At 39.8% G+C, this 23,221-nt stretch overlaps 1 protein-coding gene across 11 annotated transcripts in view; it reads right to left on the bottom strand.

The window, feature by feature from the left end:
* Window positions 1-23,221, bottom strand: part of msi2b (musashi RNA-binding protein 2b) — a 251,834-nt gene that overhangs the window by 43,839 nt on the left and 184,774 nt on the right. For all 11 annotated transcript variants that reach the window (XM_052575397.1, XM_052575396.1, XM_052575394.1 and 8 more), the window contains 2 exons: window positions 15,206-15,288; window positions 4,013-4,127 (listed from right to left, as the gene is read on the bottom strand). In XM_052575397.1, coding sequence (XP_052431357.1) covers window positions 4,013-4,127; window positions 15,206-15,288 — 198 coding nt within the window. The remainder of the gene's footprint in view (window positions 1-4,012; window positions 4,128-15,205; window positions 15,289-23,221) is intronic.

Genomic DNA, 23,221 nt, shown 5'->3' with positions numbered 1-23,221 from the left:
TTTTCTGTCGTTATTGACTGGTTCTGAAAGGAGGCTTTTGTGCTGGTTGCGGTAAATGCTATGTAAACCACAGAGTCGGTTTTAAAATCAAAGACCATTCTTGAGGAAAGTTAAATTCTAAGGGAATCAGGATGAGGAGGAGGATGGGATAAAAGTATTAAACACTCTACTGCCTGAAGTATACAGAAAAATGTTGTAGAACCCATTCTCCTTAAAGGAATATGACGATTTTTCTGGATATACCATTGTCTCTATCCACTTTGCTCCATAAAAAAACTTCACCCTGTAACCTTGCCTCCAAATCACATGCTTAAATGTTCTGCAGCAAGGTGGCCATCTTTAACTCCACTCATTCCAAGTGCTGCATCATATGTTTGCGAAGTCTTAATATCTGGGATCCTCTGTCTCTCTAGAGACTACAGCGGCTCTGTGTACTCTACTCTTAAGGAGGAGCAAATGCCAGACGCCCAGACTAAATATACATGACATGGGCTTTTCCTGTGACATTTAGAGAGATTACTTTAAATGTAGAGGGATGGGGCTCTGTTGACAGTAGGGAATTAACATACTGGTAGGGCCAACACCTACGGGAACTAAACGCAGAAGAGAGAAATCAGCAGCGCTTTAAGGCCTACAACTTTTCAGTATTCTGAATGAGTCTGCTTGAAAAGGTGTTGTTCATATTGTTCATATAGTTGTCAATATAGTTCATACAAATATCTTTTGCTCAACAAGGCTGAATTTACTTGATCAAAAATATACGGAAATAAAAAAATAACAATATGAAATATAATTAATAATAACATTAGGGAACATTATTAGAATTTAAAATTACTTTTCTATTTTAATACATTTTAAAATTAGATTTATTGCTGTTATAGCAAAGCTGAATTTTCAGTAGCCAATACTCCAGTCTTTAGTATTACTTGATCCTTCAGATTTATTGGAAACAGAAACATTATAAATGCCTATACTGTCATTTTTGATAAAATAAATGAATCCTTGCTGGTAAAAAAATAATTAGTTCCTTTCTGGCCCTAAATATCTTTGAATTTATCATCTGAATATATTATTTGCTAGGTCTAAACTCAGGTTTGTTCTAAGCAAATAAACAAGTATGAAAATAGTCTTAAAGTATACAGCTACAGCCTCAACTTGAACCCAGAATAATGTCCTGCTGTTCACTAGTGCAGAGCCTTCACACAAAAGCTCACAATAAGGCTGTATTTGTCCGAATACATGTCTAACAAAAGTTGAACAAAAACATGTTTTACGCCACTTCTGGCTCAGCTAAGCACAGAAAAACAATCACGTAGGGTACCAATTTTTCCCAGAGACATTCCTCCACCTCCTCGTCAAAACTATTCAGCTCAATTGTCAGACCTAAATGGCTCTCTTATGTGTTTAATGACCGAGCTAAGCCTCAGTGTTGAGTGGTGGGCTCAACAAAGGGCCACACCATGAGACCAGCTCCAAAAGCACCAGACACGCCGTAGCTTTGACGTCCTCTAACAAGTGGCAAGACTTCATGCTGCAGCGACCCCTCGGTGGGAGACGAGACTGAGCCAGACAACACTAAACACAAGGGGGAGAAAGAGAGGTACCTGAGCCTGAGGAGAAGACTCATTAAACCATACCGTCATCACGGCAGACACCTTCCGTCTCCCGGCAACGGTGTAAATAAAGACTGTCACTTAATCTGGCCTAGTGGCGACGGCCTCGCCCTCTTATTTGCGTTATTAATATGCATGCTAATGCGCCCATTTTATGGCTCAACAGTTTCGATTCACTGTAAAATCAATTATCCATCTGGTAAAGCTGCACTTTGCGCTGGTTGAGATGTGTATTAATTTTAGCAAACATACATGAGGCCCAGCACAATAAAGATAAATAGCTCGATTAGGTGTGGTAAACACCGTTGCTCAGAGCAGGGCTCTAATGAGATTTCAGCACATAAGGAATTGCAGTTCCTTAAATAATGAGCCTTGTTGATTTTTGTATGCAAATTACCAAAAGGAATGTTTCGCTGTCCTGCTTTCCAATTTCATTTAGATAAGACGGTGATGCGATTGAGTGAGCGCTACCCCCTTTAACCAGCTCTCTGCTCCCACTGTCTCAGTCTTCCTCCCTTTCTGTTTGTTCAACACTGATCTGCTTTAAACCCTAATAAGCTCATGACATCCACTTGTGGCGTAATTTTATCAACCTCGACTAGAGTTGACTTGAGCTGACATCGCACTGTTTGCACTGTGAAGCTGAATGATATCATAGACTCCTAAAATGCTAGGGGGCGCCAGTCATTGGCGCGAGGTCTCAAAGTGTGCTAGCATACACCGAATAACCAATGAACGGATGACTTCGTCCTCCTTTGAGGTCAGTTTGTTGAAATCATAGGTTCATAACTCAACATTACTTACATTTTCCTCTTCATTTAGCACTATAATGCAGAGCCCTGCTCTGGTGAGGGTCGGTTAGGGATTTTGTGGGGCTGCAAGCGGAGCTGGCTGAATATCAATAACATATTTCATGCGGGCCCGGCGAGGATGCTTCATCAAGTCAAATTACGGGCAGGACGACCTCTCCTGCAGCTTCACCCATTAGCTGCCATTCGCATTCTACACCAGGCATCAAACGATTTATTTGCTTCAGTTACTTTCAGCAGACGATCAATCTCACAGTAATTATCTCTTGTCATTGGAGCTGGTTGTAGGGGGCGGGGGGGATGGTTGAAGTTTGAGAGGGGGGAGATGAGAGGCGGGTATTCTTGTCTGTTTCTACGTTTCCTGTCCTCTTGACACACGTCAAATCTACAGAAAAACGTCAAGACAAGCTCTTGCTGGTGTCGGGATGACGGCTCTGGTGTTTGACGGGTTCCATCGCTCGTCTCTGTGATAGCACACACGTGTCATATCCATGAAGACTCTGAAGCGGGGCTCCCAGCAGAAATGGAGAGGAGTTTCAACTGGCATGGCATTCGTGGAGCCGCTAGCAGAGCGTGGCGACGTTAATGCGAGCGCAGTGCCAGCATCAGAGCGCCAGTCCCAGTGCTCTCTCCGACGAGCTCTTTCAATGGGCTGTTGCCTCTCCCTGTCCGCCTGTTCCAACATTATGATTTGGCATTTTGTTCTCAGAGTTTACAGTTATGCACTTGTTTCACGCCATCAAGCCCAGCATCGATGCTTAAAGCTTGAACACACATATTTACGAGTATCATTCTGAAACGACCATTTGTCTCCGAGGTCAGCATGAGACAACATTTGCTCTAAAATCACATTCAGTGCGTAACTGGATCTAGAGCCAGTGAGCACAGAATTTTCTAATAATTCAATATAATTTTACACTAATAAAAGTCACTGTTAATATTTAGATTTTAAAATATTAAAAAAATTCTAATTTGATATTTAATTTGTTATTTATTTAAATATAATGTACTATACAATATAACATATTTTTGTACATGTGTTTTGAGTTATTTTATTGTACATACAGAAAAACATTGTTAACTTACAAATAAATAAATAAAATGTTCTACATTTTTTCTTTACACAAAAATACATGTGGACACATGGTTAGCGAACAAGACCCAACCATTAGGTATTTTTAAAATCAACATGAAATCAAATTTGAACCCATTGACATTCATAATAAACATCCCTGGTCATACCTTCAATGATTTCGTGGTGCACATTATTCCAAAGAATAAAATGTTATTTACTTTTTGACCCTTTAATTTTCAACCCTTCTTCTACAATCACCAGTCATATATAGATCACAGTGAGCTACCTGTGCTGGTCTGTATGTAATACCCGCTTTTCACAATCCAATCAATTCCTGTTGGTTAAAATAAAACCCCGTCGACATTTTTTTTAAGCTGCATTATAGAAGTAAAATGGTCTGAATGCAGATTCATGCTGATTTGAAATTAGCACCCCATTCAATGATCAGATCACAGCACTGACTGACAGTGTTAATGTATGAATAATTGTAAGCAGGAAATTGAGATGACACTTACTCAGCATGCCCATTCCCAGCATAAAGGCGTCCATGGTGTAGGGCAGACCTCTGGCTCTCCCCCGCGTCCCTGGAGGAAACATCACTTCCTTCGGCTGGGCCTTCTTACATTCTACCTGTGGATGGAGCACAAAAGATGTTGTTTGAGTACTAATAAGACCACTTATTGCATCAAGGTACTGTCCGACTATTACAAATGTCCTGCCCACATGACATAAGAACAGTTTTGTTCGTATCTGGCTTGTGTCACCTTGCAGATAAACTAATCAAGAGTTCTAATAAGGGAAATATATATCTCGTTAGATTAATGAAAGGGATTAAACCAAACACTCTGTTCAGACTGTAAAATCACAGTGTTTGTGCATCTCAGTTGGTAGTCTTGTTGCTGTAGTTTTTTTGAGAGAGCACTTTTGATGTCTTCGGGCAGAAGAATAAGTTCTTTAAAAAAAAAAAAAGTTTTTATTTTTGTTTCTTTATCATTCCCCTACTGTTTTGCCACTCCAATCTGGTCCTCATCATCAAACTATTTCTACCCAGTACACTTCCCCCTGATCACCCCCCCAACCTGCTCCCTGCCGCCTTCTACTGATAATTTTCCTGCTGTGCTGACTGACATTTTGCCCTCCTCCACAATGCACGGTTAAAAGTCTGTTCGTGACAGAACACACAGAGTGGGCGTCAAGATTGACAGACAAACTGCAAACACAGGCATCAAAATTAAGTACAGGTCCAGAATGAAGCATCCATGGGTTTGCAGTACTGACACGGTAAGAAATATCAACCCTAACACTGTGCACGGTGTCGTGCTCACAATGTGTCAACAAAGCCTCAACAACCTGAGAGATGCAGCCGCTCTTTATTGAAGCCCAATGAAAACACAGATGACCGGGAGGGTATGTAGTTTCTGACAGACTGATTACTGGTGCATGTATACATTCCATCGTGCACACACTGCCTAGGGTAAGTTTAGTGGTAAATGCACATAACCGGCTTATAGGGACTGACTATGAGCACTATTGTAGGGCATAGTAGACAATCTGTCCTCACCATGTCAACCTCTATTTGTCCATTTATATTATAGACGCTTGCCTGCTCTTCTCTGGAGCTTCAGTTAGACTTGCTAACAGCAAATGCACACTACAAGAAAGAATTTCAGCACCCTTTCATATATTAATTATGTGATTTAAAACACTTGAATGTTAATGAATGAATGTTAAATTAATAGAATGATCTAAAATGTGGGCTTTCAAACTGGTATGTGAAAATAGCATATTTTCTAAGCGGTACATGCTATTTACACTAAGTGAAAATAGCAAAAGATTGTGTTTACACTGGGTTAAAATATATTCATATTAAAGGATATTCAGCTATTTATACTACTTATTGCCAAAAATTATCTGCAATTCAGTATTGTAGTACATTACAAAACAGTATGCAATAATAATGTATTGAGTGTAAATTATAATTTTAATTCAAATGGATGGCACCTTATTTGGACAATATAAGCCCTCCCTACACCTACCCTAACCCTACCTGATATTTAATTTTCCACTTTTTGATAATTTCCTTCATTTGTATTGACAAATAAATGCCTTTCTGATGTGATATGAGATTTGAAAAGGCTGAAAAAAGTATGCAAAAGGTCGGTAAATCATGTCAAAAATGACTACAGAATACGCTTCTACGCCACTGGAGCAGTTGGTAGATGATCGTCTTTTGTAGGGTTGACTAGCCCAATCACATATTGGTTGGCAGAGCTAGTGTTAATAAAGATTTGGATTAGAGAATAGCATGTATTATACAAAAAACAAAACAAACAAACAAAAAAAATATTTATATAAAACAAAACTGGTCTAAATAAATAAAGTTTGGGATAAGTTAGAGAATACAGTGAATTATACAAATGAAAAAATAAAGAAAAATAAATAAAACAAAATATAATTGACTGAATGTGTGCAAGGCAACAAGATTTGGTCGTGCAGGTGTATGTTGCCTAAATTTGTCTATTTCTTTTCCACTATCCCAGCTGTTCTAACACATCAGATCTTCCAGACACATACGTGATGTGCATAATCTTATGGTCCATTTTAATTGGCAAAGCCCGAAATATTCAAAATTAATAAATTAATACCTTCGGAAAACTGGCAGAGCTCTTCTAAATTAATTAATCCACCCAGCATGCATCACATCAAGCTAGGTGACTGTATGACAGTATGTTGACCTTGATGTTAACGGCAAGAGAAAATATCCTCGAATTTCATCACCTAAAGATAAAGGAAATCCAGATATCTGTTCAAGATAACGCCTCCATTCTCTCAAATGACCTTATATGTCAACAAATGCGCTAAAAGAAAGCTGTATTTTCACGCTTTGAGCAGGCTAACAAACTTCAGACGTCGCAATGCAAACACTGTGGTCTCTTTTCCAAAAATGAGCACATAAACCAACAAGCACTCGCAATCAGTATTCAGGTCCTCAGGACTTCTCCAAATACAACATGCCTTCATTAGGCGCTGGCACTAAAGAGAGAGCGCGCGTGTGTGTGTGTAAGTGTGATGCGTGTAATTATGTCAGTGTGTGGTTTCAGTGATGAGGCCTGCAATCTCTGTGTGTTGCTAATAGGCAAGGAAAGACTGGCTTCCAATCTGACTGTCATCAATGGGCATTTAAGAGCCATGACTACGGCTTCACATTATTACTTAACTAATTACCCTCGTCAGTTGAGGTAGGCCAATGATGAGCTCCCTACCCTTGTTAATGAAACTACGAAGGCCCGTGGCTAATGACCTGAGAGCACAGGGCAGCTCCGTTATCACGCCTGCACAGGGGGAGAAAGACGACGAGAGGAGGAAAGGACAGGAGGGACAACTGTTGGGGATGTCTACACTTTGGACCAAATCGGGGCATTGACTTTGAAACAAAGACCAACTGAAAACCTCAAAATGAAATGAAGCCCTCTTTGTGTGAAATATCAAGGCATCATGAACTTTTGCATATGAAAAGTTGCATGGTGCTGTTAATGTGGGACTTAAATTGAAATGAAAAAATAATTCAAATATGAATTTAATAAAGTATTAAAAATAATTACAAAATACATTTTTATACAAATATTTTATATATAAATATATATATATTTTTACAAATTCAATATTAAATAATATAATACTCAACAGATAATCTACTGTAAGTAAAATATAAGTATTCAAATATTTCTATTTATATTCATACTTGAATGCATATGAATGTCTGAATTTTTAGCTTTCTAGAGTGAACTGAATATAACTTTAGTTATGTTTCAGGGGGTACATCTTCTAATGGAAGGATGACACTAAAATTGACTTAATAAAATAAAGTTTTCATGTAAATTTGTGTTCTTGTTTTTTTTTATAAAGCAATAAGCCACTTAGTAAATACATAGTAAATACAGAAATGGTTGCTGGGATGTCTGTGCATGTTGTGCGAAGTACTTTAGCCACATCTAAATTCATAATAACGTCTCTTGTTACTCACTGCTTAATTATATAATGTTTAGAATTATTTGTATAATGACTAATTAATGAAGGCTAAGTGTTAGCAAACGTTTTATTTGTTCATTTAGCCCTGCCACCTGTCTAATGACCACACCGCCACACGGAGCCCAACAGAGACTTCAAGGTGTTTATGTGTGTGTGAATGCAATCAAAACTCCATAATATCTCTCATCTATTGTTCACCCCAGAGAGCAGGTTAAGTGGAAGTCCAGGCTGGAAAGGATGACAGCAGAGATGAGAACAGGGTGCTTCCACTCGCCTTGCTAATTGTCGGGAAATCATGAGCGGGTACACGGTACCGGTGGGCTGGAGCAAATGTGGCCATTAGTGTCTGTGTCCCTGGCAGAGCCGGTGTGAGCGGGCGAGAGGTGTGAGACAGGATCGATCAGCTCCAGAGAACACACACGCAGCTTATTAGCCGGCTGGTTAGGGATAGATTAGATCCAATCTGCTAATCTGCTGCCCTGACCTTGTGAAAAGAAATGTCACTCACACTAAAAACTTCAGCCACCAGTTTTGACTTTGAAAAGGGAGTGATTTCACAAAGAATCAGCACAGGCTGATGACTGCTGGGATACCAGACACACAAGCCAATATTTCATAAATGTAGATCAGAAGCATCACTAATATACAGAAAGATAGATACATGCATAAAATATATACCACTATTCAAGTTATAATATAATTTAAAACACAATAATAATAATAATAATAATAATAATAATAATAATTTTTTTAATAATTTTATTTTATTCATTTGTTGGCTGGAGCATTTTCTTTGTCAGAGCATTGAGTAATCCAGGATTGATACTAGTTTCCTCATAAAAATAATAATAAAAAAAAAATAATAATAAATAGAAAAGGCAATGTTCCTGATTGAGATAAATCCTGAAAATGAACTTCCTGCAATTTAAATGAAAATCAGAATTAGCATAATCATATTGCAATAATAGACAAGCATGTGTGGCAGACAAAGAGAATCAATAATCTGAAAATGTTCACTTTGAATAATCCACTGTGAAAAGAAAGAAAGAATGACAAAACACAAGACGGTTAAATTTTGCTCCTTAAAGCAGATTTGCTTCTCTTTCAGTGAGAGTGAGAGAAAAAAGCATTCTCCTCTGACAGGGAGAATAAAGAAGTGAATCAGAAAGCTGATTCATTCACTCCAACTCTTTTCTACTTTCAGAACTGCAGAACTGCAAAAAGCCTGCCTTACTCTCCAGAGTTTGGGATCACATAATGCCTGACATGAAAGGCACTTAACCAAACAAATAAATATGCATTCTAAACAGGCAGAGACCTGCGAAACAGGGACACCTTCATGAGCCCTGCCGCACTGAGATTGTCACAATGATGGAGTTAGAATTCCCTGCGCCTGCTGTATATCTGAGGTGGGCTGCCTGAGGAATCAGTCTTATTTCCACCCTCCGTACCACTTGAGATCGTTCATAAAGCCAGACAGAGAGGCAAATTGACTGGACCCCCCTTTTTCAGACATCCATTTTTCATCTCTGATATTGAGCTTGAAAAACACTTTTCATGTCCCGACAGCAAATAAAGCAGGTCAAAAGAAGAGGCTTGTCAATGCTATAAGAACAACATAGTTTTCATTTAATGTTTCCAAACTGAATCCATCAGTGGTTAAAGAACCAATACCCGATTAACTTACTCAACCATTATTTTGAGTTGATTGTATCTTTACATAATTCATGAATACATATTGTTAAAGATCAACATTTGCACTTTTTAAAATAAAATTAGTTTAATCTTTTTTTTTTTTGTAAACAGCATTTGAAAGATTTTCAATATAATTGTGCATATGTTTTTATGTTTGCTGGCCCTGTAAGAATGGGAATGTGTGATTTTTGCAGCATACGGCACGCACAGGGGAAGCTAACACATATTTACATTGAATGTGGAAGCAACTGTTCTCAAGTAGATATACACATTTCAAACCTCAAGCTGTCTCTAACAGGCCCAGTACAGTATGTGTGTGTGTGTGTCTGCTGTCTCACATCAAATACAGAATATTAAAATGTTATCACAGTTCTCTCAGTGAACTCCTGTTAAATCACTGCGCAAGAGGTCACACCGTATGAGGCATCTTGTTTGTACAGTTCCCAGAGATACAACAGACATGAGAGGAAAGGGGGAGAGAAAAAAAGAAAACAACCCCCTGCTCTTTTGCCCAGAGGCACCAGAACTCTCGGCTTAACACTAAGGCATAATTCATCGCAACTTGAATTAAATTACATTGGAGACTTGGGGCTCCTGTACATTATTGATACACTTACAGCTATTCCATCTGACACAGAAATCTATATTCGCCAAAAAAAAAAAAAGAAAGCCTGTCAGAGGCTATTTATGCCTCCCAAACTGAATGTCTGTTTTAACAACGTGTTAAAGTGAGAACTCTGGTAAGCACATACAGATAAAGAAGGGGAAAAAACCAAAGACTCAGAATAACGACTTTGCTCTGGTGTAATTTAAAGAGTGAAACGCAACCTTACACAATGATTCTGATCCTGCATCTACCAAACAATACCTACTTTTTTCCATCGTAGTGTGTTTTCACCCCTACCTCCCTTCAACTGCATGACATTCCCTAACAGTGTTGTATTTGACAAGATCAATTAAAAAGTTCCAATAAATGATGGGAGAAAAAAAAAAAAAGCTTCTGGATTTTTGATGATATAACAACACAGTAAAACTTGAGTCAGTTATTCATTGTTTAAGACACTGTTATGAATATTTTAATGAGTAAACAAAACAACATTTCCGTGGAATGACACCTGTCGCTCTGCTTTCTTATTATCTTTATCTATATGCTAACACACACACACACACACACACGTTTGTTTTTGTGAAAAGTGGGGACATCCCAGAGGCGTAATGGTTTTTATAATGTAGAAATTGTATATTCTATCGCCCTTCACCAACCCTACCCCTAACCCTAACCCTCACAGGAAACTTTGTGCATTTTTACTTTCTAAAAAAACTAATTCTGTATGATTTATAAGCGTTTTGAAAAATGGGGACATGGGTTATGTCCTCATAAGACACCCTATCCTTGAAATACCTGTGTCATACCCATGTCATTATACAAAGTTGTGTCCTGATATGTCACAAAAACATGCCCACACACACACACACACACACACACACACACACACACACTCGCACCCTTTTTTCTCTGATTTCATCCTCCCTTCTATTTAAGCAGCGAATGTGCTGAATCTCCTCCTTTCTTTGTTGTGACATTTCCAGATCTCGGAGAGCTCTCCGGAAACAGCCCGCTCCATTACAACTGGCTGAATTACTGTAATCTTTTCAAATATCACAATCCCCTTCCATTAGCCCAACCTACTCTTAAGATACTGTGGCAGGAGTGTGTAAATACATCTATAGTCACTGCGCACAGAGCGACAATAAACATCTATTAGATAAAAAGGCCTAAACAGATCTGGGTGATTAGAGAGTCCGACAAATAAACAGACACGCGTTGAAACTTGGTACGCGGCTGCTAAATGAAGCAGGCATGGAAGCACACTAACTCTGCACGGTCACCGCTGTTTGCGCCACATCTTGAAGAAAGCTTCAGAGAGCACCCGAGCCTTCAGGCCAAAAAAAAGAAGAGGGCGGGGAAAATAGGAGTCATTTTCTCCCATCCTGAAGTGACACTTTTTTCCCTCTTCTCTCCTCACAGTGGTAGATTATCTTGCAATGATAGCGCAGGCCGGGGCCTCAGCACAGCAAGGCAGACACTAAATTGGCCTGCTGACACACTCTGCACTTATCATACATGCTAATGGCCCGGCTCGCTGTGGGCAGGCGGCAATCCTGGCTGGGCAGCCGGGGCACACTGAGAGAGGAGTGGTGGGAACGGTAACAGAAATGAGAGCAACAACCTCCACACTGCCGGCAGGAGGCAAGGGCACTGCCAGAGAGGACATGAGCACAGAATTCACATCATTCTGCTGCAGGGACTCATGGGTCTGGTGCAGCAGTGCGCTTTACTTTAAGGGCAAGGAGGGTATTGACGGAGTACTTGATCGCTTAATAACAGGCGGCTGAAGGAAAGGATTCGTTCCTGAATATGATGTGATGAGAGATGACTTATGCAGTCCATTAGGGTTGGGTGATGTCTACAAAATTGGCATCGGACAATATCTTCAGGCTCAACATCGCGATGTCTATTAGCCCATCGGCGATGGATGATGGCATCGTCTATCCGCCCAACCCAACAGTCCATACATGATTCCCAGAGGGAGAGAGTGAGGCAGTGATAGAGAATCAAAAAGAGAGCGCGAGATAACATGTGCAGTCATATGTCCATGAGAACTCCCAGAGAGAGGGTTTGCATGGGGTCAGGATACAGTCACTTCTTCCATGGTGCCAAACAGCCACCAGACTATAAATAACACTTCCTGGCTGGGACCTAAAATTAGAACGCTATTGAATGCTCCCTCACTCAGCTGTGGGTCACAATGCTCCAACCTCCCACAAGTCGATTAGTGAGACTGGGTACTTGTTTATTTTTAGTTTTAAGGGTTTTAAATGGGAGTGCTTTCATTAGTATATTATACGTTGGCTGTTAGCATTTGCCACGGTAAAGGTCATTTCCACTATGAAGTCAACTTTTAAATCCCAATAAAAGAAGTGTGTGTGTTTTTATGTATGTGTGTGTGTGTGTGTGTATACACACACACACACACACAGTATATGGATATTTAATAATATTTTTAGCGATTGGAATTCATTTTTCCATCTATAAAAATATGTATATAATATAACCTCAAATTAGTATTACAATTCTGTGATGTTTGAAGTTGAAAAGTTGCCACATGACAGGAATGACCCATAATGACCCCTCTAACTACAGTAGAAACTATAGACTCCAAACTTTCCTTTCAGCTCCAGTGCCTCTTCTGAAGGCATTGTCCAATGGACAAACTGCAGAGACAGTGCTGAAGTCATCCCGGCGCTTTATAGCTTTCCAGGTGATTTCAACCACTTATCCAACACAGTCGGCTCACGTTCACACAGTATTCCTTCATGACATACAGCACAGTGGGGGATAAAAGTCTCTGGAATTCCTGATAAAACAGAGAATGTTTGAAATGGGACTTCAGAAATAAGCTCCCACACAGACGTAACAGGATATTATGATTTTGATCGTGCTGTTCGAAAGGGATGGAAAATAGTCAAAACAACCATTAGGGTCTGTCTATTAATAGTGATTCCCAACCATATCTGCTCAATCTGGAACTAATCGCGCTGTGCTTTAGTTTAATTGTTTTCATTGATAAAATAATCAAGCGATAATATGTGTTCAGTTCGCTAAATGATTTACTTCTGAAGTGGAATTACATTTCAAATTGATCTCTAAAGAGTTCACTTCAAGGTACTCTCGATCCATCAGAACCTCTTTGTGTGGGATCGAACCTGCCTGCTGGATGCTACATTCCTGTCTCCAAGCATGTGGATCAAGGAAATGTCTTCTGAATGTATAATGTCTGGCTGCATTTCCAGGCCAAATATCAAATGAGCTGATCAGTAAGCCTGGGGTCTGTTGAGACCTCCACCGGTCCAGCTTTCCAGTTCCTGGAACCATTTAGGGTCATTTATGGATATTCAGGGCCCTGGCAGCTCGAGAGTGGCCTTACTGGGTCAACAGAGCCTCTCTATAAACAGCTACTGAGCCTGGCTCGCTCTCTGCTCCACAGCCTGGGGTCGAGGGTCACAGATGGTGCCTCTGAAGATGGCGGCTCACCAAGCAGGAAGTCGACGTACAAAGCTGGCATTTCCACAAGCAGAGGGAGATCATTACGGCCGCTGTACAAAATATTCATGATAATAACAATATTACCATGGTCGAATTAGCAAGTCAAATATGCACACAGGCCTGCTAGCAGACGAGGCTTCAGAGACCACTTTGATCTTGTTGGCAAAAGCAACTTGATGATGGCAATTGAAATCAGTAAGAAGAGCAAAAGAGAGCAAAAGGAAGCACGGGTTTCTGCCCAACACGCCTTGACCTTTTTCTTGATTTTTAAGCCTTTCGTTCCATGCGCATCATCTGAGAAATGATCTGAACTGAGAGACCATGACAAAGCTGTCATTTTAAGTAAATGTTTTCCCTTCGCCGCATTTATCTTTTTCTTAAACCTTCTTGACTGATATTAGCCATGCAAGTAATTCTCCAATGGCCCAATTTAAGCCAGCCAGTTGATCAACAGCGAGGTTCCTGTTATGAGACGCTGGGGGAAACATGTTAAAAGAAGAAAAGAAATCTAGGCTTTCTCTAGACGCTCACTGAATAATGAGAACATTTGATGCAATATCATACAAAAATCAATGGAGAGACAGGAGAGGCTGGTCTCATAGTGTTGTCATGTTTAGAATGGAATACTGGGATACACGGTGTCATCAGCAAGATTGGAAAAGCTATTTGGAAACTGCAATTGAAACTACTATTACTGTAGTAGTTTAAACTGTAGACAGAATTTTGAAATATAAAAAAACATTTATCTCTCAATTAGGGTCATATCAATAAAAATGACTATCATAAACACTATATATAAAAAAAAAAACATGAAGTCTGATTACAAAACAAGTGATTCTAGAGTCTGTTCTTTAAATGAACAGCAAAAAAAAAAAAAAAGTTACTGTTTTTAATTTGTTTAAATCAATGTCCTGTATAATTTTCCAGCATTAAAGAAAGATTTATTTTTTATATTTAATAAGCAAAATTGACACATAACTGAAATGTACCCAAATTAATTTTAATCAAATTCAATCAAGAATTGATAGACAAACAAACAAACACAAAACAAACAGTTTTGGTAACAAATGAGCTACTGTGATGCTAATGAATCAACATAGCCACATAGTTAACTCCCCAACGCTGATCATCAACGCCACAAATCAGTACTGAGCTGGATCTCATGGAAAACCCCTGGAGGCTCATGGTTCTCAGTGGTTTGTAAGTATAAGTAACTGAACTTAACTGACAGCGCTGACCTTCATTAAAAATCTTGCTAACTGGCTGTCATGTAGAATGACACCGGGGTTGTCCTCATTTCGTGATTCTTCACGATCACTGCGAGCTGCATCTGTGGCTCGCCTGCAGAAGCCTCAAGGTTAGGAACCGTGTCCCTCTGCTGTCTTTCATTCTCAAAAGCTTGGCAAGACATGGAGAAATCTAATACGAACTGTAGCAGCAAACATAAAATCGCAGGACAGGGCATCAGGTGCCCAGATGCAAGAGGCACCCAGGCTTTGATTTTTAAATCTTCTTTCAATCTTTTGCACCACACACTTTTAACAAGCCCCCAGAATGACTGCCAGATCCTTTCCCAGTCTTCCCTGGATGAGGGAATTGCAACGGGGCAAGAGAGACAGGACTTTACTCCCAGCCTGGCAGACAGGGATCCAAGACACAATTTCATGGTTTGTGGCCAGTGCACACCAGTGACTCCTCATCCACTTGAAAGCAGGCTGGGATAGGGATGACACCCCCCGCCCCCGCACACATGCACCCAGCAGCCCTGTCACCCTCACTGTACCCTGCCCATTATAAGCACCCATTCTGCTTCCAGCATCAAATATTAATCCCGGCCCTCGAATTGAAAAATTGCAAAGAGGTGAAAGCAACTCACCATTTTATTATTGATTTCGTGAAAATGAATCTCGCAGACCTTTTCCACCACATCCTCGTTCTCGAAAGTTACAAAGCCGAATCCTGTGAAGAGGGATAGGATGGGAGAGAGAAAACAAGGGAAGGGGGGGGGGGGGGACAGCTCATGATTGAAGTGAACCAACACAGAAGCAGTTAAATGAACAGGAAAAAAGCAACAAATATCTGTTGATTGCTATTATCATATGAAGAAGGCATAAATGAGCCATTGAGTCGTGCAGCAATCTTCGTTTTATCTGGTCCTAATGCCATGCAAATTATGTATCTAGTACAGAGCAGGAAGTCTTTTGCTGTTAAAATGATGAAGTCCTGGGCACTATTAAAATAGCTTTGAGTCTGCTCCTCAGAGATGGAGGAAGCTCAAAGCTGTTTTAATGGGATTTGTAGAGCCAGCCAGCATCTGAATTCCATTACCAAATATTTGATGTTTCTTTGCGAGTTTTTCAATACGTGACACGCTATTTTTCCTCATTCCTAAGTGCCTCTACTGAGGATCCATTTTAACCTCACAGAGCACAACAGAGCCACACAATCCATGAGGAATGAGGAAAATCCAGTGATTAAAAAAAAATGCATAAACCCACTGAGACGGAGTCTCAAACTAGATATCAATGTATGCGAACGGAATACTGATATTTTGACACATGCTCATATAAACACGACCAGGGGGCAAAAAAAGATCTGAAACATGGAGGGACATATTATAAGCTCTAATCAGCTTCGATCATGAATGTTAATCAAGTGACAAATGCCCAGTAGATGCTTGCTATTTTCAACTAAAGTTTACATTTAATGAAATGTCATGTGGTGTAAACATGAAATAAAAAGAAAAAAAAAATCCTTACAACTTTAATACATGTGGGTGTATATATATGCAGTTTTGTTACAATATTTGTAATGATGCGATTACTTATAACATAGTAATTTATATCATAATTTTCCAAAGATAATTTGCAATGTTACTAATAATATATTAAAAGTCTATTTAATACAGAAATGAAAAACATGCTCATTATAGCAAGCATTGCACCTCATTATACAAGAGGTGTATGCAAGTAATTTTATATAAATTTGAATAATGCAATAGATATAACAAAACATTTGTAACTGACTACAAGATACTTTCTTTTTCTCACACCATGACCAAATAAAACTTTTAAAATGTAAAAATAATAATAATAATAATAAAATCCCCCCTCATACAACCACACTCACACTTAATGTGCTGTGGTTTACAAGCCCTAAAGTAACAGAAACAAAATGAACAAAAATAGAGTACTTGCCCTGCTGCTTTTAGACGAGGCTTTTGGCTTTTAAGAAAGTGAGAGATAAGTCCTGGGGTCAACAGGTCAAAGAGGTTGACAGCAAACCCAAAACAGGAAGCCATGTAGCCCCTCTCAACACCAGCCGTGATAAGAGCAGATGAAGAGGCGGGAGGGATGATAAGAGGGCATGGGATAAACAAGCGGTGGCCTCTCGTCCAGTGCCGTGTGAACTCTCGGTGATTATACGTACAGTTTGTTGTGTTTGGGGAAGAAAACACTGGATGAATTATCCGCTCCCTGACTCCATGACACAGTAGAATCCACACTCCTCACCCAGCTAGGGTAAACACAGAGTTGGATGGCGTGTTGTTAAGAGTCAACAGAACGCCGTAGCTGTACTGACTGATGGGGAATTAGCGACGCTGGAACCGCATGAGGGCTTTGTATTGGGGCATGAGGTAATTAAGGGCAATTATTGTATGTACAGGCTGAAAGGGTGATCTATGGTCATTGCCACACTGTCATCTTCTCTAGAGTTGGAAGACGGCCAGTAGCCCCTCATCGACCCTTCAGCCTGGGCTTAAGCAGCTCCGAGGGTTGACATCATTGACAGGAAGTGAGTTATAGGAGCAGCCGCCCCATGGGAGGATGCTGGAACAGGATTCACAGCCAATTACCTAGTGACCTCTTCGCTCGCAATGGCTTCCTGTACAAGCCTATTAGAGCTTCCTATGACTGATCAGACCTGATGATTCGCTGCAGGCTGGAGCAGGTCCTCCCATTGCTCCACTCCCCTGACTGCTCTGCTCCACCTTTCCTAGCACAGATCTGGGGGTGAATGAATGTAGCTGGTTGTACAGTAGAAGTACTTCATTTGATAGATGAGCTAGTCGACTCAGAGCCTTATTCATATTATTAAATACTGTCAAGTAGGCCCTCAGTTTCAGCTAATCAGAAAAGATTTGAATGGTCTGAACTGAATTCAACTGAATTGTATACCTCTATGATTCCAAACCTAAATTTCAACTTGATTTAAATTGAGTTAACACAGAATTTCAATAGAATGTTCTATAAATTGATAGAATGACAGAAAGATATATGTAGATGTATAGATAGATAGACAGGCAGACAGACTTTCAATTTAATTCAACTGAAACTCATGAATCAAAAAAAGTCTATTTATAGATTGTGAATTTTGCACAAGCCTGATTAGTCGCAGGGCTTGATTGCTGCTGCCTGGTGTCCTCTGTTCATTTACAGTTCCTTTGTTCTTTGATAAAAAGGACACAGCAGGATTCATATAAAGCTATGTTTTGTACAGTCGGGCCAACAATAACTGCATGCAAACAATGAGTCTGAAATAAAACATTTAAAAGGTGGCATTTGCAATGCTTTTCAACATGGCCAGACGTTGCATGCTAAGCGCAGACTAACTCTTTAAAGATCAGCCCCGCACATGGAGGAAACATCCCTGGTGATTTCAGCCCAGAGACATTTACATGTGTCTGCAGGCCCCAGGCTGATGGGGCTGCCTTTGAAATCATGAGAGGCAGTTAGTTTTCCATCTCGGGCCTCTGCGCCCTTATCAGCCACACAGCGACCAGTTCTGACAACCAACAAATCAGCTGTCAGGAGCAATTTCTCAGCAGCCGGGAGGGAGCTGGCACGCATTGGGTGGTTCGGGAGGCCTGACGGCTACAGGGGGAGGGGGAGCGGGTTACAGTACCTGCACCCCAGCAGGAAGCACCTGAAACTGACATTTCCATGCCAATTGACAAATCTACTATCAATCCCAAAATTCTCAACACTCAAAAGTGCACAAATGAATATAGAAGACACTAGGGTCAGATTTAACAAGAACTTTAAAATCTGAATTTTCACAACTGAGTTACAAATGATGTTACAGGACCGGCATCATCAGAAAAAGCAGGTTCTCTTAATAATTTAATATGTACACTATTATTTACAATATGTACATTTTACAAACAATTACAAAGAAACAAGTAACACATTCAATGTGAAATTAGAAAGTAGAAAGTCTGAAATAGTTTTTTCTTCGAAACATGCTCCAATAATTAAAACATTTTTTCTTTTTTTTTTTACAGTGTAACAAAACTATTTTTATTTTAAAAAGTGGGGTTAATCAAGATTGGTATATATTAAAACAACCCTCTACATTGCGAGTAAATATCTCACATATGGGACCAAATCTTCACTCTGAATAAATTCTCAGATTTTTCTCGCCAGTGTGTGAGTTAAGAGACTAAGTATAAATTTAGCACAGATATATGTTCACTCACCGAACACTTTGACTGAGTGCTTCAGAGTTTTACTCGTCAAGCGATCTGTGCTGTTGTTCATCTGAATGGATGTGAAATGCACCTGTATTCGACGTACCGTAAACTCTAGTGTGAAGACGCATGCCTTGCCATTGCATTTTCTCTCACACACGCAGAGAGAGAGTAAGAGAGAGAGAGAGAGATAGAGACATAGAAAAATAATTGATGTGCTTCATGTAAATGATATTCTGTGTTGTATTTTCCTTTAGAATTTACAGCTTTTAAGAACTGCCGGGTTTTTTGGTAGTGGGCGGAGCTAATGCGCAAACGGCAATCTCATTGGCTGGAGCTCATCTATTATCGTCCCTGTTTTGATTTCAGCAAATCGTTTCGAGCAAACTCACACAACCTGATTAATATTCATGAATCCAGCAGCTCATTAATCCTTAGTAATCCATGGTGCGTTGTATAGTTCTTATTAGTAGAATTCATATCATTATTATCTCATCAGTATTTTTTTTTTTTTTTTTTTTTTTACAGAAATCCTGAACGACCAAAAAAGCAACACCACCAGTCTAGTTAAAATGTTCATTTAAAATGACTAATATGCATTCAAACACGGTCATCAAGTTTATTTCTAATTCGTAAAGTTATATTAATAAATAATACTTGATTATTTTAATGCTTGACTGACTGACACTAATGTTAAGAGTGTACTTTACTAGCCAATAGCGATTCAATTACCAAGGTTTCTGTAGAGGATTGTAAAATAAAAATTACATTTTGTCAAATAAATAAATGATGATGAGTAACAAAATACTGCAAATGTGTGACAAGTTTTCTAGAGTCCGTGTTTTCTACAGTGTTTCATCCAACCCAACATAACTGCAAGTTAGATCACCCAAGGGGTGGGGTTAAATGTACCTTTTTTTTATGTAACTTTCGCAATTAAGGGATAGGTTCAAAACAAAAAGAGAAAAAAGCAACAAATAACTGTTGAGAGAGAGAGAGCGACAGATATAGAGAAAGAAAGAAAGCAGACGTTTCAGCAAAAAGTATTAAAACCCTCTCTATCTTTTTGATATTGCTTATATATTGCAACATTATTGAATACACAGTAGGTCAGTATTGTAAAACAGATAATATAATTAAATGAAAATAAAAAAAAAGAATAATAAATTAATACTGGTCAAATCTTGAGCGATATATTTTACTAGCATTGCCATCTTAAATTTTCATTTCCAGAATTTTCAGATTATCAAAAGAACCAAAACTGCCAACCACAATCTCTAACTAAGTGTAGACGGTAAGAACAGGTAACGATCCCACACATCGCTTTTGTCAGAGTTCAGGGCGCTATCGGCAGACTGAGCTCTCGACTGAGCAGTGGAAACGGCAGCAAATCAAAAACCTTGAGTGCTCCTAATGACAAGACCAACGCTGCTAACAGGATCTCTTAATGAAGGAGTGTCGATACCGTGGGCCCTTCTCTGCATCCTCTGCAAAGTCAAGCGAAGGAGAGGACAGGAACAATGCAAAACAACAGCTGCCTCTGTGCTGGCAGAGGAGACGTCACATTTTTCCGCCTCAAACACCCCAAGGCATTATCTCGCTCAGTTAGTGACTTAACCACTCTGAACAGGCCATTTCCTTACATTGGAAACCACTTCTGCCTTACAGCCCACCTACACCAACGCAGTGCTCCTACAACACGACACGCACATCTGTTTTGAAGCGGGATGCTTGAGAGAGAGAGAGAGAGAAAAAAGAAACGCATCTATTTTTTCCGCTTAACTTGTCTTGAGATCCCTCAATGACAACACATGGATTTCCAATCTAGGGGAGGATAATAAGTGTTAGTGGCTATTACGGAGGCGTCTGGCTGCCATCTCACACTTATTAGCCAGAGCGAAGCAGGCCGGGTCTCAACAGACACCCAGACATTCACAGCCTCTTACAAAACAAAGAGCCACTGCCACACTGAATGCCAGTCCCCCTCGGAGCCCAGCACAAATAAAATTAAAATGCTAAATCAATGAGCCTTTCTCTGACCTTTGCTTAAAAAGCCGAGGGTGCCTGAAGCAGTTCGGTGTATTTAAAGGGAAGAGGTACACAACCGAATCAGATATTATAACGGCCACCTCGGATCCTTTCCAGAGACCAGTGATGGTAAATAGATTGCGTGTTGCATATTAAACGGTGGGGGAAATAGCATGCCTATGGACGTTCTCATGAATTCACAGACACACTTGCATGCGCGCACATGCAAAATGAGTTTCGTACGATGGTATGCTGAATAATATATGACCACAAGATGAGTTCAGGATGGGCGACGCTAAAACAAGCACAACACTTATAAAGAATAAACAAAAGTCCTGTGTGCCGCAAAAATACAGAACCTCAAAAACTTATTGGAAAACTTTTATTTGCATGCATAACTCAACATGCTAAACTATGGCTCTCACATGGATGCAAATTCTATTCCAGCTCTATTCCATAATTTCTTTTGTTCTTTTTTGATTAACACATTTTAACACATACAATGGCCTTTGCAATTATGTTAAAGGCAGGCATTTACTTTATTTTAAGTCACTGCTGTAGAGTAGCCACCAATAAATGAAAATAATACACGACCCCAAATAAAATCTGTTTCAGTTTCAGCTACATTTAGTTTCCTCACACCAGTAAGAAAGGAAACTTATGACACAGCTGCACAGCATGCTTTCTGCATCTCACCCTGTAATAAATGCTAAACTGCTTTTTAAACACTGTTTGCAGGCATAAAGACCAGGCCAGTGACATCAGCAGATCCATCTGTTACGGGTGGGTGGCTGCCACAGTAGGAAAGTGACAGGGCAACATTCTGCTACATAAGTTAGCATATGTCTGCATGTGTGTCTGCATGCATATATCTCTTTGTGCATTTGGAGAGAGTTTTTTTTTTTTTTTGCTTGTTTATTTGGGTGCTTTTCCCAATATGCTCTTGCTATCAAAACGCTGCCCTGGAAGCGAAAAAGGAAAAAGAATTGCGATGTGCCCAGACAAGTTACAGCAATAAAATCAAAGCCAATGTCAATTCATTTCTCCCCACTCTGATAAATGGGGCCCCTTTCTCATCTATTAATAATGAGAGCAGAAAGCACCACAAGAACATCTGTCAATGAGTTTCATTTTTTCTCCCGGCAGACAGTTGGCTGTCCCGTGCGCTCACATGTGCTGTGAGTAGCTCAATTCTTCGGCCTGAAGACACCCATGGGGAGTGAAGAGAATGATCCTTACGAGTCAATAAATAGATTGGCATGCATCGATGGGAGTTTGCGGCCTTATTTACACATCCGCTTAATCAAAAAGAAGACGGGCATGGAGAAAAATAGCCTCTCGGTAAGCTCTCTGGAACTTGGAACTCTTGTAAACTAAATGAGACTAGACAGCGTAATCGATTGTAGCTCCAGCCACCCCACTACATTATAATGACTTGGGAGAGACGTATGGCTTTCGGAGAAAACGGAGAGGAGCTAAAAGAGAATTTGGGGGGAAAAGAGAGAAGTGTATAAAACTAAAACTTTTTGAAGCTGAGCACTACTGCTGACGCTTTATTAATCTTTTACTCCAGAGTGTGTGTGAGGAGCGGTGGTAAATAGATCTCAAGGGTGCAGCGATAAACTAAGCCACAATACTAAAGAACTAGCGGGGCAAACTAATGCACCTGCCACTGGCATTTTAAGGAACAAGTTCTATTAGCAATAAACACGCAGGCCTTTAATGTGTACTGTATAACAGTGATTCCCAACCTGTACACCAGGGGGGACTTCAGCAGTTTTAGGAGGAAAAAAATGACATTTTTCTTTGTTTCTTTGTTACATAAACAGAAATTACAACTTATGAATAAAAATCTTAAAATGAAAAAAATATATATATATCACATCCATGATACGAATCTCCAGTTCCAACACATCCCAAATCTGCTCTATTGGATTGAGATCTGGTGACTGTGGAGGCCATTTGAGGAAAGTGAACTCATTGTCATGTTCAAAAAACCAGTCTGAGATGATTTGAGCTTTGTGACGGTGCATTATCCTGCTGAAAGTAGCAATCAGAAGATGGGTACACTATAATTATAAAGGGATGGACATGGTCAGCAACAATACTCAGGTAGGATGTGGCACTTAAAGGATGCTCACTTGATATTAAGGGGCCCCAAGTGTGCCAAGAAAATATCCCCCACACCATTACACCATCAGCCTGAACCGTTGAGACAAGGCAGGGTGAATCCAAGTTTTCATGTTCTTTATGCCGAATTCTGACCCTACAAACTGGATGTCGCAGCAGAAATCGAGACTCATCAGACCAGACAACGTTTTTCCAATCTTCTATTGTCCAATTTTGGTGAGCCTGTGCGAATTGTAGCCTCAGTTTCCCGTTCTTCTGCTGCTG

The sequence above is a fragment of the Carassius gibelio genome, chromosome B15 (assembly GCF_023724105.1).
Source record: "Carassius gibelio isolate Cgi1373 ecotype wild population from Czech Republic chromosome B15, carGib1.2-hapl.c, whole genome shotgun sequence".
Taxonomy (NCBI): domain Eukaryota; kingdom Metazoa; phylum Chordata; class Actinopteri; order Cypriniformes; family Cyprinidae; genus Carassius; species Carassius gibelio.
This window is presented reverse-complemented; position numbering and strand designations above follow the sequence as displayed.